The following is a 21285-nucleotide window of genomic DNA, read 5'->3' on the forward strand; positions in this document are numbered from 1 at the left end:
GGACACCCCAAAGGGCCCCGGACCCGCCAGCGCCGCCCGCAGCGCCTGGGGACAGGGACAGGGACAGGGATGGGGGACAGGGATGGGGGACAGGGACAGGGACACCCCAAAGGGACACCCCAAAGGGACACCCCAAAGGGACACTCCAAAGGGCCCCGGACCCGCCAGCGTCGCCCACAGCGCCTGGGACTGGGACAAGGGCAGGGATGGGGTCAGGGATGGGGTCAGGGATGGGGGTCAGGGAAGGGGGTCAGGGAAGGGGGTCAGGGATGGGGAGCAGGGACAGGGACAGGGACACCCCAAAGCACCCCGGACCCACCACCCCACCCCAACCGTGACACCCCCAGCCACAGCCCCCCACCCAAACCCCTCCCCCAACCCCCCCGCGACCCGTGACCCCCCTCCCCCAGCCCCCAGCAGCCCCCCAATATCCCCCCAAAGCCCCCTCCCCAATATCCCCTCTCACACTCCCCCAGACCCGGGGCAGACCCCTCCCCCCCATACCCTCGGACCTCTCAGACCCTATGACCCCCCCAGCCCCCCGGGACCCCCCCCGTGACCCCCCCAGCCCCCTCCTCACCCTCTCGGCCCCCCGGGCCCGGGGCAGGTCCGCGGGCAGGGCCCCCCCCAGCACCGCCCCCAGCACGGTGAGGCCGCGCCCCCCCCCCTGCAGCTGCGCGGCCAAAGAGAGCAGCTCCGGGCGGGGGGGGGGCGCGGGGGGGTCCCATGGCTTGGACAGGACCAGGAGCTGCGGCCTGGGGGGGAAATGGGGGGGTCACGGGGGTCACGGGGGGGCACGGGGGTCACGGGGGTCACGGGTGGGCACGGGGGTCATGGGGGGTCATGGGGGTCGTGGGGGGTCACGGGGGTCCCAGGGGTCATGGGGGTCATGGGGGTTCACCAGGGGTCGCGGGGGTCACGGGGTCATGGGGGTCATGGGGGGTCATGGGGGGTCGCAGGGGGTCACGGGGGTCACGGGGGTCACGAGGGTCACGAGGGCTTGTGGGGGTCACGGGGGTCATGGGGGGGCACGGGGGTCATGGGGGTCATGGGGGGTCACGGGGGGGTCACGGGGGGTCACGGGGGTCATGGGGGGTCACGGGGGGGTCACGGGGGGTCATGGGGGTCATGGGGGGTCACGGGGGGGTCACGGGGGGTCACGGGGGTCATGGGGGTCACGGGGGGTCATGGGGGTCACGGGGGTCACGGGGGGTCATGGGGGTCACGGGGGGGGTCACGGGGGGTCATGGGGGTCATGGGGGTCACGGGGGGTCATGGGGGTCACGGGGGGTCATGGGGGGTCACGGGGGTCATGGGGGTCACGGGGGGTCATGGGGGTCACGGGGGTTCATGGGGGTCATGGGGGGTCATGGGGGGTCATGGGGGGTCGCAGGGGTCACGGGGGTCGCGGGGGTGGGGGGGCACCAGGAGCTGTGGTCCTGGAAAGGGGGTCTCACCTGAGGCTGGGGGAGGGGCTTATGGGGGGGTCTCAGCTGAGGCTGGGGGAGGGGCTCGGGCGGGGTCTCACCTGAGGCTGGGGGTTTCGGGTGGTCCCGGGGGTCTCACCTGAGGCTGGGGGAGGGGCTCGGGGGGTTTTGGGGGGGTCCCGGGGGTCTCACCTGAGGCTGGGGGGAGGGGGCCGTCCATCCTCGAGCCGCAGCAGCGCGAATCGGGCGGCGCTGAGGGAGAGCCCCCGCAGCCCCTCCCCCCACTCGGTCTGGGCGCTGCAGGGGGGGGAGGGGCCGCATGAGAGGGGGGGTGGGACCCCCCAAGTGAGGGTCGGACCCCCAGGTGTGTCCCCTCCCCCCCAGGTGTGTCTCCTGCCCCCCCAGGTGTCCCCATCTCCCCCCAGGTGTGTCCCCATCCCCCCCAGCTGTCCCCTCCCCCCCAGGTGTCCCCTGCCCCCCAGGTGTGTCCCCTCCCCCCCAGGTGTGTCCCCTCCCCCCCCGGTCTCCCCTCCCCCCCAGCTGTCCCCTCCCCCCCAGGTGTCTCCATCCCCCCCAGGTGTCTCCATCCCCCCCAGGTGTGTCCCCTCCCCCCCAGGTGTCTCCATCCCCCCCAGGTGTGTCCCCTCCCCCCCAGGTGTGTCCCCTCCCCCCCCGGTCTCCCCTCCCCCCCAGCTGTCCCCTCCCCCCCAGGTGTGTCCCCATCCCCCAGGTGTCCCCTCCCCCCCAGGTGTCCCCATCCCCCCCAGCTGTCCCCTCCCCCCCAGGTGTGTCCCCATCCCCCAGGTGTCCCCTCCCCCCCAGGTGTCTCCATCCCCCCCAGGTGTGTCCCCATCCCCCAGGTGTCCCCATCTCCCCCAGGTCTCCCCTCCCCCCTGGTGTCCCCTCACCTGCGGAACTCCAGGTATTTGTAGGCGGTGGCGCCGATGCCCAGGGCCAGGAGGGCGCAGTGCCAGCAGGTGACCAACATCAGCGACAGGCACAGCGCGGCCCCGGCCAGGGACACCGCCCTGGGGACAGCGACAGGGGGACAGCGACAGTCAGCGACAGCGACAGACAGCGACAGCGACAGACAGACAGCGACAGGGACAGGGACAGGGACAGACAGCGACAGGGACAGCGACAGACAGCGACAGCGACAGGGACAGGGACAGACAGCGACAGGGACAGAGACAGACAGCGACAGCGACAGGGACAGCGACAGCGACAGGGACAGCGACAGTCAGCGACAGTCAGCGACAGCGACAGGGACAGACAGCGACAGACAGACAGCGACAGGGACAGACAGCGACAGTCAGCGACAGCGACAGGGACAGACAGCGACAGGGACAGACAGTGACAGGGACAGACAGCGACAGTCAGCGACAGTCAGCGACAGACAGCGACAGTCAGCGACAGACAGCGACAGTCAGTGACAGACAGCGACAGACAGTGACAGGGACAGACAGCGACAGGGACAGACAGCGACAGGGACAGACAGTGACAGGGACAGACAGCGACAGTCAGCGACAGACAGCGACAGACAGTGACAGCGACAGACAGCGACAGGGGGACAGTGACAGGGGGACAGCAACAGGGACAGGGACAGGGACAGTCAGCGACAGCGACAGGGACAGGGGAACAGCGACAGTCAGCGACAGCGACAGCGACAGGGACAGGGACAGCAACAGACAGACAGCGACAGGGACAGACAGACAGCGACAGCGACAATCAGTGACAGTCAGCGACAGACAGCGACAGTCAGCGACAGACAGCGACAGGGACAGACAGCGACAGGGACAGACAGCGACAATCAGCGACAGACAGCGACAGACAGCGACAGACAGCGACAGCGACAGACAGCGACAGGGGGACAGCAACAGGGACAGCGACAGTCAGCGACAGCGACAGGGACAGTGACAGGGGGACAACGATAGTCAGGGACAGGGGCAGTGACAGGGGGACAGCGACAGCCGGGAACAGCGACAGGGACAGCGACAGTCGGGGACAGCGACAGTGACAGGGGGACAGCGACAGTCGGGGACAGGGACAGCAACAGCGACAGTCAGGGAAAGGAACGGGGACAGGGACAGGGACAGTCAGGGACAAGGACAGGGACAGGGACAGTCAGGGACACCGCCCTGGGGACAGCGACAGTCAGGGACAAGGACAGGGACAGGGACACCACGGGGTTGGGGTCGGGGACAGGGACAGTCAGGGACAAGGACAGGGACAGTCAGGGACAGGGACATCCCGGGGTCAGGGACAGGGACAGTGGCAGCGGGGGGCAGGGTGGGGCAGGGCACTACTGGTCAGTAGTGGTCACAGTGGTCACTAAGGGTTACTGGATCTCTGTGTGGTCACTTTTGGTCACTGGGGCTCTCTGCGGGGTCACTGAGGGTCACTGGATCTCCATGGGTCACTCTGGGTCACTGTGGTCACCGGGGGGTCACTGTTGGTCACTGAGGGTCACTGGGGGACCTTTTGGGGTCACTGGTGGTCACTGCGGTCACTCTGTGGGTCCCTGCGGTCACTCAGGGGTCACTCAATGGTCGCTCACGGTCACCCGGGGCACTGACCAGTGGTAGAGGGGGCAGCGGGGGCTCCAGCCGGGGGTGGGCAGCAGCCCCTGCAGGGCACAGGCCAAGTTCAGCCCCAGGTACGAGGTCAGGCACAACCTGCGGGGGCAGTGACGTCAGCGGGCTGCCGTGACGTCAGCGGGCTGCCGTGACGTCACGGGCGGGGACACGCACACGGAGAGCACCGGCGCCAGCAGGTCCAGGGAGCCCAGCAGCACCCCCAGCGCCGCGGTCACCGCCGTCGCCACCAGCGGCCACAGCCGGCCCCGGGCCAGCGCCTGCGGGGACATGGGGACATCATCCGAGGATATGGGGACATGGGGACATCATCCGGGGACATGGGGACAGCCCCGGGACATGGGGACAGCTCGGGGACATGGGGACATCATCCGAGGATATGGGGACATGGGGACATCATCCGGGGACATGGGGACAGCCCAGGGACATGGGGACATGGGGACATGGGGACAGCCCAGGGACATGGGGACATCATCCGGGGACATGGGGACATCCCGGGGACATCATCCGGGGCATGGGGACAGCCCCGGGACATGGGGACATCATCCGGGGACATGGGGACATCATCCGGGGACATGGGGACAGCCCCGGGACATGGGGACATGGGGACATGGGGACAGCCCAGGGACATGGGGACATCATCCGGGACATGGGGACATCATCCGGGGATATGGGGACAGCCCCGGGACATGGGGACAGCCCGGGGACATGGGGACAGCTCGGGGACATGGGGACATCATCCGGGGACATGGGGACATCATCTGGGACATGGGGACAGCCCCGGGACATGGGGACATCATCCGGGACATGGGGACAGCCCCGGGACATGGGGACATGGGGACAGCTCGGGGACATGGGGACATCATCCGGGGACATGGGGACATCATCTGGGACATGGGGACAGCCCCGGGACATGGGGACATCATCCGGGGACATGGGGACACCATCCGGGACATGGGGACAGCCCAGGGACATGGGGACATGGGGACATGGGGACATGATCCGGGACATGGGGACAGCCCCTGGGATATGGGGACAGCCCGGGGACATGGGGACATCATCCGGGGCATGGGGACATCATCCGGGACATGGGGACATCCCGGGGACATGGGAACATCCCAGGAACAGCTCCGGGACATGGGGACAGCCCCCGGGGACATCCCCGGGACATGGGGACAGCTCGGGGACATGGGGACATCCCCCAGGACTTGGGGACATCCCGGGGACAGCCCCCGGGACATGGGGACATCATCCGGGGCATGGGGACATCATCCGGGGACATGGGGACAGCCCAGGGACATGGGGACATCCTCCGGGCCAGCACCTGGGGAGGCACGGGGGTCACTGGGCTGTGGGAACAGCGGGGATCTCCAGAGGGACATCGGGGACATCCCAGGGACAGCGTCTGGGGGGGACAGGGCGGCCCCCGGGGACAGCAGGGACACCCCAGGGACAATCAGGACCCTGCTAAGGACAGCGGGAACCCCCTTAGGGACAGCGGGGACACCCCCAAAGACACCGGCGGGAGCGCGGGGACCCTCCTGGGGACATCGGGGACACCTTGGGGACATCGGGGAGCCCCTCAGGGACCCCTCAGGGACATCGGGGAGCCTCCTGGGGACATCGGGGACCCCTCGGGGACCGCTTTAGGGACATCAGGACCCCTCGGGGACATCGGGGAGCCCCTCAGGGACCCCTCAGGGACATCGGGGAGCTTCTGAGAACATCGGGGACCCCTTTAGGGACATCGGGACCCCTCGGGGACATCGGGGAGCCCCTCAGGGACCCCTCAGGGACACGGGCACTCCCCTGGGGACATCGGGGAGCCCCTGAGAACATCGGGGACCCCTTTAGGGACATCGGGACCCCTTGGGGACATCGGGGAGCCCCTCAGGGACCCCTCAGGGACACCGGGACCCCCCTGGGGACATCGGGGAGCCTCTCAGGGACCCCTTAGGGACATCGGGGAGCCTCTGAGAACATCGGGGACCCCTTGGGGACATCGGGGAGCCCCTCAGGGACCCCTTTAGGGACATCGGGGAGCCCCTGAAAACATCGGGGACCCCTTTAGGGACATCGGGATCCCTTGGGGACATCGGGGAGCGCCTCAGGGACCCCTTAGGGACATCGGAACCCCTTTAGGGACATCGGGGAGCCCTTGGGGACATCGGGGAGCCCCTCAGGGACCCCTCAGGGACACGGGGAGCCCCTGAGAACATCGGGGACCCCTTGGGGACATCGGGGAGCCCCTCAGGGACCCCTTTAGGGACATCGGGACCCCTTGGGGACATCGGGGAGCCCCTCAGGGACCCCTTTAGGGACATCAGGACCCCTTGGGGACATCGGGGAGCCCCTCAGGGACCCCTTAGGGACATCGGGGAGCCTCTGAGAACATCGGGGACCCCTTGGGGACATCGGGGAGCCCCTCAGGGACCCCTGAGGGACACGGGGACCCCCCTGGGGACACTCACGTGCGGCAGTGGCAGCGCCCGTGTCCGCGCCAGCCCCCGCAGCAGGCGGGACCCCCCGAGCAGCGCCTGCAGCCCCGCCCCCGCCGCCGACAGCAGCGCCCCGAGCACCGGCACCCAGGGCCAGGGCCAGGCCACAGCGGCCAGCACGGGGACACCGCCCAGAGACACCCCGAACCTGCGGGGACACGGGGACAGCGTGGGGACACTGCCCAGGGACACCGCCCGGGGACACCCCGAACCTGCGGGGACACGGGGACAGCGTGGGGACACCCCTGGGGACACCCCTGGGGACACCCCGAACCTGCGGGGACAATGGGGGGGGGCAGCGGGGGTCCCCCCGCGGTCACCAGGACCCACCTTGGGACATTGCGGAGCCCACAGGGGACCCCCTTGGGGAGCCCCCCAGAACACCGAGACACCCCCGGTGACATCGGGACCCCCCCAGCGACACCGGGACCCCCTCGGTGACACCGGGACCCCCTCGGTGACATCGGGATCCCCTCGGTGACATCGGGACCCCCCCAGTGACACCAAGACCCCCCTCGGTGACACCGGGACTCCCCCAGTGACACCAAGACCCCCTCGGTGACATCGAGACCCCCCCATGGTGACACCGAGACCCCCCCTGGTGACATCGGGACCCCCCCGGTGACATCGAGACCCCCCCAGTGACACCAGTGTCACCCCATTCGGTGACACCAAAACCCCCCCGGTGACACCGGGACCCCCCCAGTGACATCGAGACCCCCCCCCGGTGACATCGGGACCCCCCCGGTGACATTGGAACCCCCTCGGTGACATCGAGACCCCCCCCCCGGTAACACCGAGACCCCCTCGGTGACATCGGGACCCTCCCAGTGACACCAAGACCCTCTCGGTGACACCAAGAGCACCCCAGTGACACCGGGACCCATTCGGTGACACTGAGACCCCCCCCGGTGACATCGGGACCCCCCCGGTGACATCGAGACCCCCTCCGGTGACATCGGGCCCCCTCGGTGACATCGGGACCCCCCCGTTGACACCGAAACCCCCCCGGTGACATCGGAACCCCCTCGGTGACATCGAGACCCCCCCGGTAACACTGAGACCCCCTCGGTGACACCAAGACCCCCCCGGTGACACCGAGACCCCCTCAGTGACACCGGGACCCCCCCTGGTGACACCGAGACCCCCCCCAGTGACATCGAGACCCCCCCGGTGACACCGAAACCCCCCTGGTGACACCAGGACCCCTTGGTGACATCGAGACCCCCCCCGGTGACACCAGGACCCCCTCAGTGACACCGAGACCCCCCCCTGGTGACACCGAGACCCCTCCCCGGTGACACCGGGACCCCCGACTCACTTGTCCCGCAGCAGCTGCCCCTCGACGCCGGCCCCCAGCAGCAGCGCCGCGCTCAGGTCTGGCCGTCAAGGAAAGCCCCAAAACACCCCCGGCACCCCAAAATCCACCCCCCCCCACCCCCCTGAGCGGGGACACCCCCCCGGAGTCCCCCAAAATCCGCTGCCCCCTGCTAAATCCCTCCCGGGGGACCCCAAAACCTCTGGGCTGCGGAGGCACCCCCCGATTTCGGGGTACGCCTGGGTTGGCCCCTGCCCAGGTGTTGGGGTCCCCCCCAGATTTTGGGGTCCCCCCAGATTTTGGGGTGTCCCCCTTGCTTTGGACCATGAGTTCCCCTCAAGGTTTAGGGTCCCCCCCCCAGATTTTGGAGTCCTCGCCGTTTGGGGGTCCCAACCCCCAGAGTTGTGGCCGTGGTGATCCCCAGAGTTGGGGTCCTTAACTGGGCTCCCCCCAGGTTTTGGGGTCCCCCCCAGCTTGGGGGTCCCCCCATTTTGGGGTCGGATACAGCCCAGGGCCGTGGCCGTGGCGGCCCCGAGGCTCCCGGCCGGGACTGAGCGGGCGACGTCCCCGAGCTCGGAGCAGCGGCTGCAGCCCCAGAGCACCCCTGGGACGGACCCCGTGACCCCAAATCCCCTTCGGGACCCCCCAAATCCCCCCCCTAGGACCCCCCAGAGCATCCCTGTGGCCCCAAATCCCCTCCGGGACCCCCCCATGACCCCAAATCCCCTTCGGGACCCCCCAAATCCCCCTCTGGGACCCCCCAGAGCACCCCTGTGACCCCAAATCCCCTTCGGGACCCCCCCGTGACCCCAAATCCCCTTTGGGACCCCCCAGAGCACCCCCGTGACCCCAAATCCCCTTTAGGATCCCCCCGTGACCCCAAATCCCCTTTGGGACCCCCCAAATCCCCCTCTGGGATCCCCCAGAGCACCCCTGTGACCCCAAATCCCCTTTGGGACCCCCCAAATACCTGGGACAGATCCCAGTGACCTCAAATCCCCCTTTGCGATCCCCCGAGCCCCCAAATCCCCTTTGGGACCCCCCAAATCCCCCCCAGAGCTCCCCCCCGTGACCCCAAATCCCCTTTGGGACCCCCCAAATCTCCCCCTGGGACCCCCCCAGAGCACCCCTGTGACCCCAAATCCCCTTTGGGACCCCCCAAATCCCCCCCTGGGACCCCCCAGAGCACCCCCGTGACCCCAAATCCCCTTTGGGACCCCTCAAATACCTGGGACAGATCCCCTTTGGGACCCCAAATTCCCCTCTGGGACCCCCTCAGAGCACCCCTGTGACCCCAAATCCCCTTTGGGACCCCCCCGTGACCCCAAATCCCCTTTGGGACCCCCCAAATCCCCCCCTGGGACCACCCAGAGCACCCCTGTGACCCCAAATCCCCCAGCCCCCAAATACTTGGGACAGATCCCAGTGACCCCAAATCCCCCTTTGGGATCCCCCCGAGGCCCCAAATCCCCTTTGGGACCCCCCAAATCCCCCCCTGGGACCACCCAGAGCACCCCCCAAATACCTGGGACAGATCCCAGTGACCCCAAATCCCCCCTTGGGATCCCCCCCGAGCCCCCAAATCCCCCTGGAGCACCCCTGGGTAGAAACCCCCTCTGTGACCCCCCCAAAACACACACGGGACCCCCCAGTTTGGGGTCCCCCTGCCCGGTTTGGGGTCTCTCCCTCCCCCAAGTCCCCCTCAATTCGGGTGCCCCGCCCCCCAAGTCCCCCACACCCGGGACCCCTCCCCAATTCCGCGCCCATCCCCCATACCCAGCGCCCCCTCCCCAATTTGGGGTCCCCCGTCCCAATTCGGACTCCAGCCCCCCCCCCCCAAGCTGAGGGTCCCCCCCCAATTTGGGGTCTCTCCCTCCCCCAAGTCCCCCCCAATTCGGGTGCCCCCCCCCCCAAGTCCCCCACACCCGGGACCCCTCCCCAATTCCGGGCCCATCCCCCATACCCAGCACCCCCTCCCCAATTTGGGGTCCCCCGCCACAATTCGGACTCCAGCCCCAGCCCCCCCACGCCCAAACCGAGGGTCCCCCCCCCACTTTGGGGTCCCCCCCGCTCTCACCGGAGGCCGAGGGGAGGCTCAGCCCCAGCAGGGCCCCGAAGGAGGCGTCGGCCCCGCCCTCCTCCTCTGGCCCCGCCCCCAGCCCCGCCTCCGAGGGGCGGGGCCACAGGTTCCCTGGGGGTGGGGCAGCGGCTGAGACCACGCCCACAGCCCCTCCCCCTCCCCGTGACCTCGGCGTGACCCCACCCCCACCCTCTATGCGCCCCCCACCCCCCATGAGCCCCCCCCCCCCAAGCAGGGAGTGGAGGGTGGGGCCAGAAGCTCCCTGGGGGCGGGTCTTGCGCTGGCCACGCCCACCCCCCATCCCCCCCCGCGGGTCCTCAGGGTGACCCCGCCCCCCAACCCGGTCCAGGGGGCGGGGCCACAACGTCCCAGTGGGCGGGGCTTGCTGTGGCTCCGCCCCCCACCCCCCTTGAACCCGTCACCACCCCTTGGCCCCGCCCCCTGCCCCCCTTGGCCCCGCCCCCTTGGCCCCGCCCCCACCCTTTGGCCCCGCCCCCGCCCCCCTTGGCCCCCACCCCCTTGGCCCCGCCCCTCGCGCAGGGCGCCCCCTGCTGGACTCACGCGCCAGCAGCCGCGCGCTGGGCCCGGGGAGGGCGGGCAGCGCCCCCTGGTGGGCCGGAGGACCGCGGGAGGCGTTGGGGGGCGCGGGGGGGGCGCAGGGCCGCAGGGGGTCCCCGGGGCGGGGGGGGAGGCACAGCCTGGGGGGAGGGGAGGGGACACACACACAGAGAGTCAGCCGGGCCCTCATTAGCATGTCATTTGCATGGGGGCGGGGCCGGGATGCGGGGGGCTGCGGCACTCACGCGTGGGCGGCGGCGCCGGGCAGGGCGCGGCGCAGGGACCCGGCCTGCAGGGCCAGCAGGGCCAGCAGCAGCCCCGCGGGGCCCAGGGGGGCGGCGGCCGCGCGCACGCGGGGGGGGGCGAGCGACCCCGCGGCCAGCAGCGCCAGCAGCCCCGCCCCGAAGGCGCGGCCGTTGTTGAGGCGGCCCCAGCGGCCGCGGCCCGGCAGCAGCGCCCACTCGGGGCTCAGGTACACCTGCGGGAGGGGCCGGAACGGTGACAGGCGCCGCCCACCCCGCGCCACAGGCCCAGCCCCTTTCGGGATGGCCACACCCCCCGGGAGGAGGAGCCCCGCCCATCTCGGAGCCCCGCCCATCCCGGAGCTCCGCTTATCCCGGAGCCCCGCCCACCCCGGAGCCCCGCCCACCCCAGAGCTCCGCTTATCCCGGAGCCACGCCCATCCACAGCCCCGCCCGTCCCACAGCCCCGCCCGTCCCACAGCCCCGCCCATCCCTGAGCTCTGCCCATCCCACAGCCCCGCCCGTCCCGGAGCCCCGCCCACCCCACAGCCCCGCCCACCCCACAGCCCCGCCCATCCCACAGCCCCGCCCATCCCGGAGCTCCACCCATCCCACAGCCCCTCCCCGCCAGGCCCCGCCCACCCCACAGCCCCGCCCACCCCACAGCCCCTCCCCACCACGCCCTGCCCCAAAGGCCTCCCCATTGCCCCGCCCGCTCCAGGCTGGCCCCGCCCCACGGCAGAGGCCCCGCCCCTCTGGTCAGACCACGCCCTTTAGACCCTGCCCATTGGCCAGACCCCTCTTCTTTAGCCACGCCCCTTTTGTGTGCACACCCACCTCGAGCCACGCCCCCTTTGGGCCACACCCCTCCCCTTTAGCCACGCCCCTTGGTGCCACACCCCCTTTGTGCCACGCCCCTTTGTGCCACGCCCCCCTTTGTGCACACACACCCATTTGGCCACGCCCCTTTGTGCCCACACCCCCCTTAGCCACGCCCCCTTTTGTGCCACGCCCTCTCCTGGGGCCCCGCCCCTCCAGCCCTCCCAACCCCCAGGCCCCCCCGGCCACACCCACTACCCAGGCCCCGCCCCGTCGGAGGCCCCGCCCCTCTTCGCTCCACCCCTTCCCCCAGCCCCCACCCCACTCTTCCCCTTATCCCACCCTGCACCCGTCTTATCCCAGCCCGACCCCAGCCCCGCCCCAGCCGCTTTCGGCCCCACCCGGCCCCGCCCCGAGCCCCCAGCCCCGCCCCAGCCCCGCCCCGCTCACCAGAAGCACCTCGGCCCCACCCTTCCCCAGCCTGGCCCCGCCCCAATCCGCCGGCCCCGCCCCAGCCCCGCCCTGCTCACCAGCAGCACCTCGGCCCTGCCCCACTCCCCCAGCCCCACCCCCCCAGCCTCGCCCGGCCACGCCCAGCCCTGGCCCCGCCCCGCTCACCAGCAGCACCTCGGCCCCACCCAGCCCCGCCCCCCCGGCCCCGGCCCGAGCCCCACCCAGCCCCGACCCCACCCAGCCCCACCCAGCCCCGCCCCGCTCACCAGCACCACCTCGGCCACGCCCAGGCCCCACCCAGCCCCGCCCCTTCCGGCCACGCCCAGCCCCGCCCCCTCCCTGGCCCCGCCCCGCTCACCAGCACCACCTCGGCCCCGCCCATTCCGACCCCGCCCGGCCCCGCCCTTTCCGGCCCCGCCCCTTCCGGCCCCGCCCCACTCACCAGCACCACCTCGGCCCCGCCCCTTCCGGCCCCACCCAGCCCCGCCCCCTCCCGGCCCCACCCCGCTCACCAGCACCACCTCGGGCCCCGCCCCTTCCGGCCCCGCCCCTTCCGGCCCCGCCCCACTCACCAGCAGCACCTCGGGCCCCGCCCAGCCCCGGCATTTCCGGCCCCGCCCCGTCCCCGGCCCCCCCCTTTCCGGCCCCGCCCCTCCCGGCCCCGCCCCGCTCACCAGCACCACCTCGGGCCCACCCAGCCCCGGTCCCGCCCCTCCCGACCCCTCCCCTTCCGGCCCCGCCCACCAGCAGCACCTCGGGCCCCACCCAGCCCCGGCCCCGCCCTTTCCGGCCCCGCCCCTCCCGGCCCCTCCCCTTCCGGCCCCGCCCTTTCCGGCCCCAACCCGCTCACGAGCAGCACCTCGGTCCCCGCCCAGCTCCGGTCCCGCCCTTTCCGGCCCCGCCCCTTCTGGCCCCGCCCCCTCCCCGGCCCCGCCCCTCCCGGCCCCGCCTCTCCCGGCCCCGCCCCGCTCACCAGCACCACCTCGGCCCCGCCCATTCCGACCCCGCCCAGCCCCGCCCTTTCCGGCCCCGCCCTTTCCGGCCCCGCCCCGCCCACCAGCAGCACCTCGGTCCCCGCCCAGCTCCGGTCCCGCCCTTTCCGGCCCCGCCCCTTCTGGCCCCGCCCCCTCCCCGGCCCCGCCCCCTCCCCGCCCCGCCCCTCCCGGCCCCGCCCCGCTCACCAGCAGCACCTCGGCCCCGCCCAGCGCGGCGGCGGCGGCAGCGAAGGCGGCGCTCAGGAAGCCGCAGACGCCCACGGCCCCCCCGGCCTCGGGGCCCAGCGCCCCCGACAGCAGCGCCAGGGCCCCGCCCCCTGCCCGCCGTGACGTCAGAGGGCGGGGCCAGGGCTCGGCCCCGCCCCCACAGCGGGGTGGGGGCGGGGCATCCCCCCCATCCCCCTCCCCATCCCCCCCCAGCTCACCGGGGTCCAGCCCGTTGGTGGCGACGGCGCTGAGGGACACCGCGGTCAGCAGCATCTGTGGGGCAGCTCGGACCGCTGACCTCTGACCTCTGACCCACTGACCTCTGACCTGCTGACCTCTGACCTGCTGACCTCTGAGCCCTCTGACCCACCGACCTCTGACCCACTCACCTCTGACCCACTGACCTCTGACCTCACTGTGCTCTGACCCACTGACCCAATGACCTCTGACCCACTGACCTCCGACCCACCAACCTCTGATCCACCGGCCTCTGACCCACTGACCTCTGACCCACTGACCCACTGACCTCTGACCCGCTAACCTCTGTCCCCACTGTGCTCTGACCCACTGACCTCTGACCCACCAACCTCTGACCCACTGACCTCTGACCCACTGACCTCTCGGACCCACTGACCTCTGACCCACCGACCCACCGACCTCTGACCCACTGACCCACTGCCCTCTGTGACCCCAGCCCCCACGGGGTACCCCAGAACATGACCCCTGACCTGAAGGGTGCCCCCAGATGTGACCCTTTCCCCCACTGGTGACCCTCAGAGTGACCCCTGCCCCCAGATGTGGCCCTTGGTCACGACCCCAAATGTACCCCAAGGCGTGACCCCAGATGTGACCCCAGCCGCTCCCCCACCCCCCACTGTGACCCCCTGGTGGCCTCACGACCCACCCATGACCTCAGAGTGACCCCCTGCCCCCCGTGTCCCCCCGGTCACTCACACAGGACGGTGTGACCCCAGTGTGACCCCAGAGTGACCCCAGAGAGCCCCCCTGCCCCCCATGTCCCCCCGGTAGCCTCACACAGGACAGTGTGACCCCAGTGTGACCCCAGAGTGACCCCAGTGTGACCCCAGAGAGCCCCCAGAGTGACCCCAGTGTGACCCCAGAGTGACCCCAGTGTGCCCCCCTGCCCCCTGTGCCCCCCGGTCACTCACACAGGATGGTGTGACCCCAGAGTGACCCCAGAGTGCCCCCAGAGTGCCCCCCTGCCCCCCGTGCCCGCCGGTCACTCACGCAGGCCCCCAGCAGGACGCCGATGGCCGCTGTGCCCAGGACGCCGCCGTGTCCCACGACCCAGGGCAGGCGCAGCAGCAGCACCAGCCCCAGCAGCGACTGCAGCGACGGCGCCGCCACCCCCAGCAGCGTCCCCAGGGCGCGGCGCTGCGGGGACAGCGGGGTCACCCGGGGGTCACCCGGGGTCACCCAGGGGTCACCCAGGGTCACCCGGGGTCACCCAGGGGGCAAGGACAGCCCACAGGGACCCCAGGGCAGCAGGGTGACCCAGGGGTCACCCAGGGGTCACCCGGGATCAGTGACAACCCACAGTGTCCCCAGGGCAGCAGGGTCACCCGGGGTCACCCAGGGGTCACCCAGGATCAGGGACAGCCCACAGTGACCCCAGGGCAGCAGGGTCACCCAGGGGTCACCCGGGGTCACCTAGGGGTCACCCAGGGGGCAGGGACAGCCCACAGTGACCCCAGGGTAGCAGGGTCACCCAGGGGGTCACCCAGGGGTCACCCAGGGGGCAGGGACAGCCCACAGTGACCCCAGGGCAGCAGGGTCACCCAGGGGTCACCCATGGCCACACCCCTCACCGGGCAGTGCCACTGTGGGGGCTCAGGGGCTGGGCAGGTGCGGTGCAGGTGAGGTGGGAGGTGCAGGGGAGGTGCAGGTGAGGTGGGAGGTGCAGGGGAGGTGCAGGGGAGGTGCAGGGGAGGTGGGAGGTGCAGGTGCGCTGCCCCACCCAGCCCGGTCCCCTCTCATGAGGATGTGCAGGTGCGGTACCCACCCAGCCCCACCCCCAGGGATGTGCAGGTGCGGTGCCCAGCCCGGTGCCCACCCCCGGGGATGTACAGGTGCGGTGCCCGCCCCGCCCCAGCCCCGGCCCCTCGCGGTGCCCTCACCGGGGCGGTGCCGCTGTCGCTGTCGGGGCTCAGGGCGCTGTACGGGGCGATCCTGCGCAGCAGCGCCGGCACCCGCGGCCGCGTGGCCAGCTCCTCCTGCGGGCGGGCGAGCGACGGTGGAGCCCGGGGCGGGGCCGGGGTGGGGCCCAGGCCGGGGCTCGGGGCAGGTCCGGGGCAGGTCCGGGCCGGGGCTCGGGGTGGGACTTGGGGCGGGGCGAGCGAGGGTGGGGCACGGGGGCGGGGCTCGGGGGGCGGGGCTCGGGGCGGGGCAAACGAAGGAGGGGCTCAGGGCTAGGGCGGGGAGGTGGAGGGGCCGAAAAGGGGCGTGGCTGAAGGGGCGTGGCCTTGTCTTAAGCAGCGCTGGACACTCAGGGAGGGGCTGCGAGTGGGCGGGGCTTGGGGAGGGGGCGGGGCTTCACAGGGAGCAGCACAGGGCGTTAATGGGGAATGGGTAATGCAGGGGGCGGGGCTTGGGGAGGGGGCGTGGCTTCACCTGGAGCAGCACAGGGGCGTTAATGGAGCGTGGTTAATGAAGGGGCGGGGCTTGGGGAGGGGGCGGGGCTTCACGTGGAGCAGCGCGGGGGCGTTAATGGGGAGTGGGTAATGAAGGGGCGGGGCTTGGGGAGGGGGCGTGGCTTCACGTGGAATGGAGCAGGGGCGTTAATGGGGCGTGGCTAATGCAGGGGGCGGGGCTTGGGCAGGGGGCGGGGCTTCACGTGGAATAGAGCAGGGGCGTTAATGGGGAGGGGTCAATGCAGTGGGCGGGGCTTGGGGAGGGGGTGGGGGTTAAGCAGGGGGCGTGGCCTCACAGCAAACTGCGTTAATGGAGTGTTGCTAATTGGGGGTGGGGCTTTAGAGGGGGCGTGGCCTCATCGCACACAGCCCTGAGTGGGCGGGGCTAGCGAGGGGGTGTGGCTAATGGGGTGGGGCTTTTTGGAGGGGGCGTGGCCTCAGTGCACACAGCACTGGGTGGGCGGGGCTAATGAAGGGGTGGGGGCTAAGGGGGTGGGGCTTTAGAGGGGGCGTGGCCTCAGTGCGCACAGCCCTGAGTGGGCGGGGCTAGCGAAGGGGTGTGGCTAATGGGGGTGGGGCTTTTCAGGGGGCGTGGCCTCAGTGCACACAGCCCTGAGTGGGCGGGGCTAATGAAGGGGTGTGGCTAATGGGGGTGGGGCTTTAAAGGGGGCGTGGCCTCAGTGCACACGGCCCTGAGTGGGCGGGGCTAGCGAAGGGGTGTGGCTAATGGGGTGGGGCTTTAAAGGGGGCGTGGCCTCAGTGCGTACAGCCCTGAGTGGGCGGGGCTAGCGAAGGGGTGTGGCTAATTGGGGTGGGGGGTTAAAGGGGGCGTGGCCTCAGTGCACACAGCCCCGAGTGGGCGGGGCTAATGAAGGGGTGTGGCTAATGGGGGTGGGGCTTTTCAGGGGGCGTGGCCTCAGTGCACACAGCCCTGAGTGGGCGGGGCTAGCGAAGGGGTGTGGCTAATTGGGGTGGGGGGTTAAAGGGGGCGTGGCCTCAGTGCACACAGCCCCGAGTGGGCGGGGCTAATGAAGGGGTGTGGCTAATGGGGGTGGGGCTTTTCAGGGGGCGTGGCCTCGGTGCGCACAGCCCTGAGTGGGCGGGGCTAATGAAGGGGTGTGACTAATGGGGGTGGGGCTTTAAAGGGGGCATGGCCTCAGTGCACACAGCCCTGAGTGGGCGGGGCTAATGAAGGGGTGTGGCTAATTGGGGTGGGGGTTTAAAGGGGGCGTGGCCTCAGTGCGTACAGCCCTGAGTGGGCGGGGCTAATGAAGGGGTGTGGCTAATGGGGGTGGGGCTTTTCAGGGGGCGTGGCCTCACCTCGAACAGCGCCAGCGGGCGCTCCCCGCCCACCCCGGGCGGGGCAGGAGGGGCGGGGCGAGCCCTGGCCCCGCCCCCCGGGCCCCTCCCCCGCGGGGTGAGCGTGGTGTCTGTGGGGGAGGGGCTGGAGTCGGAGAGGGGGGGCCGGGAGCTGGAGGGGGAGGGGGGCTCGGGGCTGCTGTCCGAGGGCTCCGCCCCCCGCGCCGGCCACGCCCCCGGCACTGCCATGACGTCAGCAGGGAGGTAATGACGTCACCGGGGTGGCGATGACATCACTGACAGCGTCACCTGAAATGAGAGGGAAAAGAGAGGTTTCCTAAGGAAAAGCCACATTTTTCCGGGGATGGGAAAATGAACAAATTTCGAGGGAAAATGCTGGTTTTTAGAGGAAAATCCACATTATTGGAGGGGGAAATGCCGGTTTTGGGGGAAAATCCACATTATCGGAGGGGGAAATCCACATTATTGGAGGGGAAATGCCGGTTTTGGAGGAAAATCCACATTATTGGAGGGGGAAAATCCAGTTTTGGGGGAAAATCCACATTATTGGAAGGGAAAATGCCAGTTTTGGACGAAAATCCACATTATTGGAGGGGAAAACGCCAGTTTTGGGGGAAAATCCACATTCTTGGAGGGGGAAATCCACATTCTTGGAGGGGGAAATGCCGGTTTTGGAGGAAAATCCACATTATTGGAAAGGAAAATGCCGGTTTTGGAGGAAAATCCACCTTTTTAGAGGAAAAGCCACCTTTGATAGAGGGAAATCAACGATTTTGGAGGGAAAATCCGCCTTTTGAGAGGAAAAATCCACATTTTAAGAAGAAAATTGTTGATTTTGGAGAGAAAAAACCATTCTAGAAAAAGAAGAGAATTTAGAGGAAATATCCACCTTTTTTGAGGGAAAATCTACATTTGTAGGGGGAAGATCCACTTTTTTTAAGCGGAAAATTGACATTTTTAGAGGAAAAATCAAAAATATTAGTGGGAAAATCCATAGTTATAGTGGAAAATCAGTGTTTCTGCAGAGAAAAGGGGGATTTTGGGGGCAAAATAGAGATTTTTGGGCAAACTGAAAAGCGCGTGGGGAGGAAAGGGTCATTTCAGAGAGAAGATGATGGATTTAGGGGGAATATCAACAATTATGGCAATAAAAAGGGGCGTTTTAGGGAAGACATGGGAATTTTGGGGGAAATCCAACCATTTTGGGGGTGAGACTTTGCCATTTTGGGGGCAAATCACCAGTTTGGGGAGGAAATGGTCATTTTTCCCTTGGAAAAGCTATTTTTGTGAGGGAAAATCAATTTTGGAGAGGAAAATTCTCAAGTTTTGCAGGAGAAAAAGGGGTTTGGGACGGAATCAGGAATTTCCAGGGGGAAAGGAGCCATTTTGGGGGGAAAAATAGGCATTTTTGGGGAAACAATTCGGGGGGAAATTGTGTTGTTTTGAGGGAAATACAAAAATATACCAGAATTTATAAAATATGTAATTCTGGAGAGAGAAAAAATTCAAAGAGCTGATCTTGGTGAGGATGGAGAAACCTGGAGAAGGGAAAATCCCAATTTATGGCAAAAACCGGGGAGACTTGGGAGGGAAAAGTCCCATTTTGGGGGAGGAATGACTGGGGTGGGGCAGAAATCTTTATTTTCGGGGCCAAATTCAACATTTTGCGGGTTTTTGAGGGGAAAAAAAGGCATTGGGGGGGGGGGGGCAGAAATCGCAAATTCTGGGGGGAAAATTAATGACAGGGAAAACACTCAGCAGGATGGGAAAATGGGCAATTTGGGGGGGAAATGGGCAATTTGGGGGGAAAATGGGCAATTTGGGGGGGGATGAGCAATTTTGGGGGAAATGGCCCCACTGAAACCCCCATTTGGAGCCATCCCCGCCCCTTTGGGGGGCCAAACTCCCCATTTTTGGTGTCAAAATCCCCTTTTTTAGACAAATCTCCTCATTTTGGGACCAAGCCCCAACGTTTTGAGGCCGAACAGCCCCTTTTGGGTACCAAATTCCCCATTTAGAGGCCAAACCCCACCTTTTAGAGACAAATTCCCCCTTCTTGGTGTCAACCCCCCCCTTTTTGGGTTAAACTCCCCCACTTTTGAGGCCACCTCTCTCTAATGGCCCAAATTCCCACTTTTAGGAGCCAAATCTCCCCTTTTAGAGACAAACTCCCCCTTTTTGAGGCCAAATTCCCTCTTTTTGGGGCCAAATGCCCCCTTTTGGAGTCAAATTCACCCTCTATGAGACAAAACACCCCCTTATTGGATCCAAACTCCGCCTTTTGGGACCAAAATCCCCAGTTTTGGTGTCAAACCCCACCTTTTTGAGGCCTAAACTCCCCTATTTGGGTTCAAATTCCCCCTTTTTGGGACCAAACTCTCCCTTTGGGGACAACCCCTCCACTTTCCAGGGCCAACCCCCCACTTTTTAGGGGTAAATTCCCCCTTTCAGGCCAATCCCCCGCACACACACTTTTTTAGGGCCAAACCCCCACTTTTTGGAACGACCCCACCCTTTTTGAGGGGCCAAATTCACTTCTTCAGGTGCCAGCCCCACCCTTTTTGGGACCAAACTCCCCCTTTTTTTGGCCAAATCCTCCCTTTTCTGGGTCCACCTCCCCCCTCCCTCCCTTGGCCCCTTGACCCCTCCATCCCGCCCGATTTTGGGCCCAAATCCCCCCAATTTCGGGGCTCCCTTTCCCCCTCCGATCCCGCCGGTACCTGAGGGGGGGCGCGGGGGAGGGGCCGGCGCGCGCTGCCCTGGCCACGCCCCCTCGCGCGCGCTGCCGCAGGGGGCGGGGCCACGCAGGGGGCGGGGCCGAGGCGGGAGGGGGCGTGGTCAGGGTCGAAGCCTCGATAACGATTGGCTGTGGTCGGGAGGGGGGCGTGGTTTAGGGGATGGGGCACGGCCGAGGTGGGAGGGGGCGTGGTCAGGGGCGGGACCTCGATAACGATTGGCTGTGGCCGGGAGGGGGCGTGGTTTGTCGGTGAAGGGGCGGGGCTTTGATGAAGGGGCGGGGCTTTGTCCCTCCCCCCCCCCGGTACCCCCCAAACCCAGAGGTGAGACCCTCCCAAAACAGGCTCTGAGACCCCCCCCCCCAACCCAGATTTGGAGGAAAAATCCAAATTATGAGTGGGGAAATCTGTATTTGTAGTGGGAAATCAGTACTTTTGCAGGGAAAATGGGAGGTTTTGGGGTAAAATAGGGGTTTTTGGCCAAGGTGAGAAGTGTTTGGGGAGGAAAAGAGTGGTTTCAGGGAGAACCTGATCGTTTTAGGGGAATAGAGACAATTTTGGCAGGAAAAAGGGGCGTTTTAGGGGAGACATGGGAATTTTGGGGCATAATCCAACCCTTTTGGGGGTGAGACTTTGCCATTTTGGGGGCAAATCACCAGTTTGGGGAGGCTCAAACCAGAGCTAGGACTACCCAGGACCCCGCTCAAAGAGGGTCCTGGACCACCCAGGATCCCCAAAACCAGAGCTGAGACCACCCAGGACCCACCAAAATCGGTGCTGGTACTCCTCAACCCCCCCAAAACATGAGTTGGGACCCCCCAGATCCACCAGAAGAGGTGTTGGGACACCCCAGACCCCCCAAACCACTGCTGGGATCCCCCCAAGCTTCCCCCCAATGGTGCTGGGACTCTCCAAAAGCCCCCCAAAACAGGTGTTGAAACCCCCCAGACTCCTAAAAACATGACCTGGGACTACCCAGACCCCCCAAAACTTGTGCTGGGACAACCCCAGACCCCCCAAAACAGATGCTGGGACCACTCACCCCCACAAAACAGGAGCTGGGACCATTCAGACTCCCTAAAACAGGAGCTGAGATCCTCCAGACCCACCAAAACTGGTGCTGAGATGCCCCAGACCCCACAAAAACGGTTCTGGGATCCCCCAGACCCACCCCAACATGAGCTGGGGTTCCCCAGAATTGGTGCTGGGACCCCCCAGGCACCCCAAAACAGGAGCCAAGCCCTCCCAGACCGCACCAAAACAGGTGCCGGGACTACCCACCCCCCTCAAAACAGGAGCTGGGACCCCCCCAAACCTCCCCCAAATGGTGCTGAGACCCCCCAGCCCCACTAAAACAGGAGGTGAAACCTCCCAGGACCCCCAAAATC

At 67.7% G+C, this 21285-nt stretch overlaps 1 protein-coding gene across 1 annotated transcript in view; it reads right to left on the reverse strand.

Moving 5' to 3' along the window:
• The window catches only part of LOC138100302 (solute carrier family 12 member 4-like), a 31766-nt gene extending 14376 nt beyond the window's left edge, over nt 1-17390 (reverse strand). The window contains exons 1-15 of the mRNA XM_068998114.1: nt 17163-17390; nt 15330-15425; nt 14440-14586; nt 13171-13464; nt 10721-10953; nt 10479-10615; nt 9915-10028; nt 7841-7898; nt 6794-6849; nt 6493-6731; nt 4178-4281; nt 4004-4102; nt 2336-2455; nt 1620-1724; nt 581-755 (exon numbers count right to left, since the gene is read on the reverse strand). Coding sequence (XP_068854215.1) covers nt 581-755; nt 1620-1724; nt 2336-2455; nt 4004-4102; nt 4178-4281; nt 6493-6731; nt 6794-6849; nt 7841-7898; nt 9915-10028; nt 10479-10615; nt 10721-10953; nt 13171-13464; nt 14440-14586; nt 15330-15425; nt 17163-17390 — 2205 coding nt within the window. The remainder of the gene's footprint in view (nt 1-580; nt 756-1619; nt 1725-2335; nt 2456-4003; nt 4103-4177; nt 4282-6492; nt 6732-6793; nt 6850-7840; nt 7899-9914; nt 10029-10478; nt 10616-10720; nt 10954-13170; nt 13465-14439; nt 14587-15329; nt 15426-17162) is intronic.
• Between the last annotated feature and the right edge of the window lie 3895 nt (nt 17391-21285).

The sequence above is a fragment of the Aphelocoma coerulescens genome, chromosome 31, assembly GCF_041296385.1.
Source record: "Aphelocoma coerulescens isolate FSJ_1873_10779 chromosome 31, UR_Acoe_1.0, whole genome shotgun sequence".
Taxonomy (NCBI): Eukaryota; Metazoa; Chordata; class Aves; order Passeriformes; family Corvidae; genus Aphelocoma; species Aphelocoma coerulescens.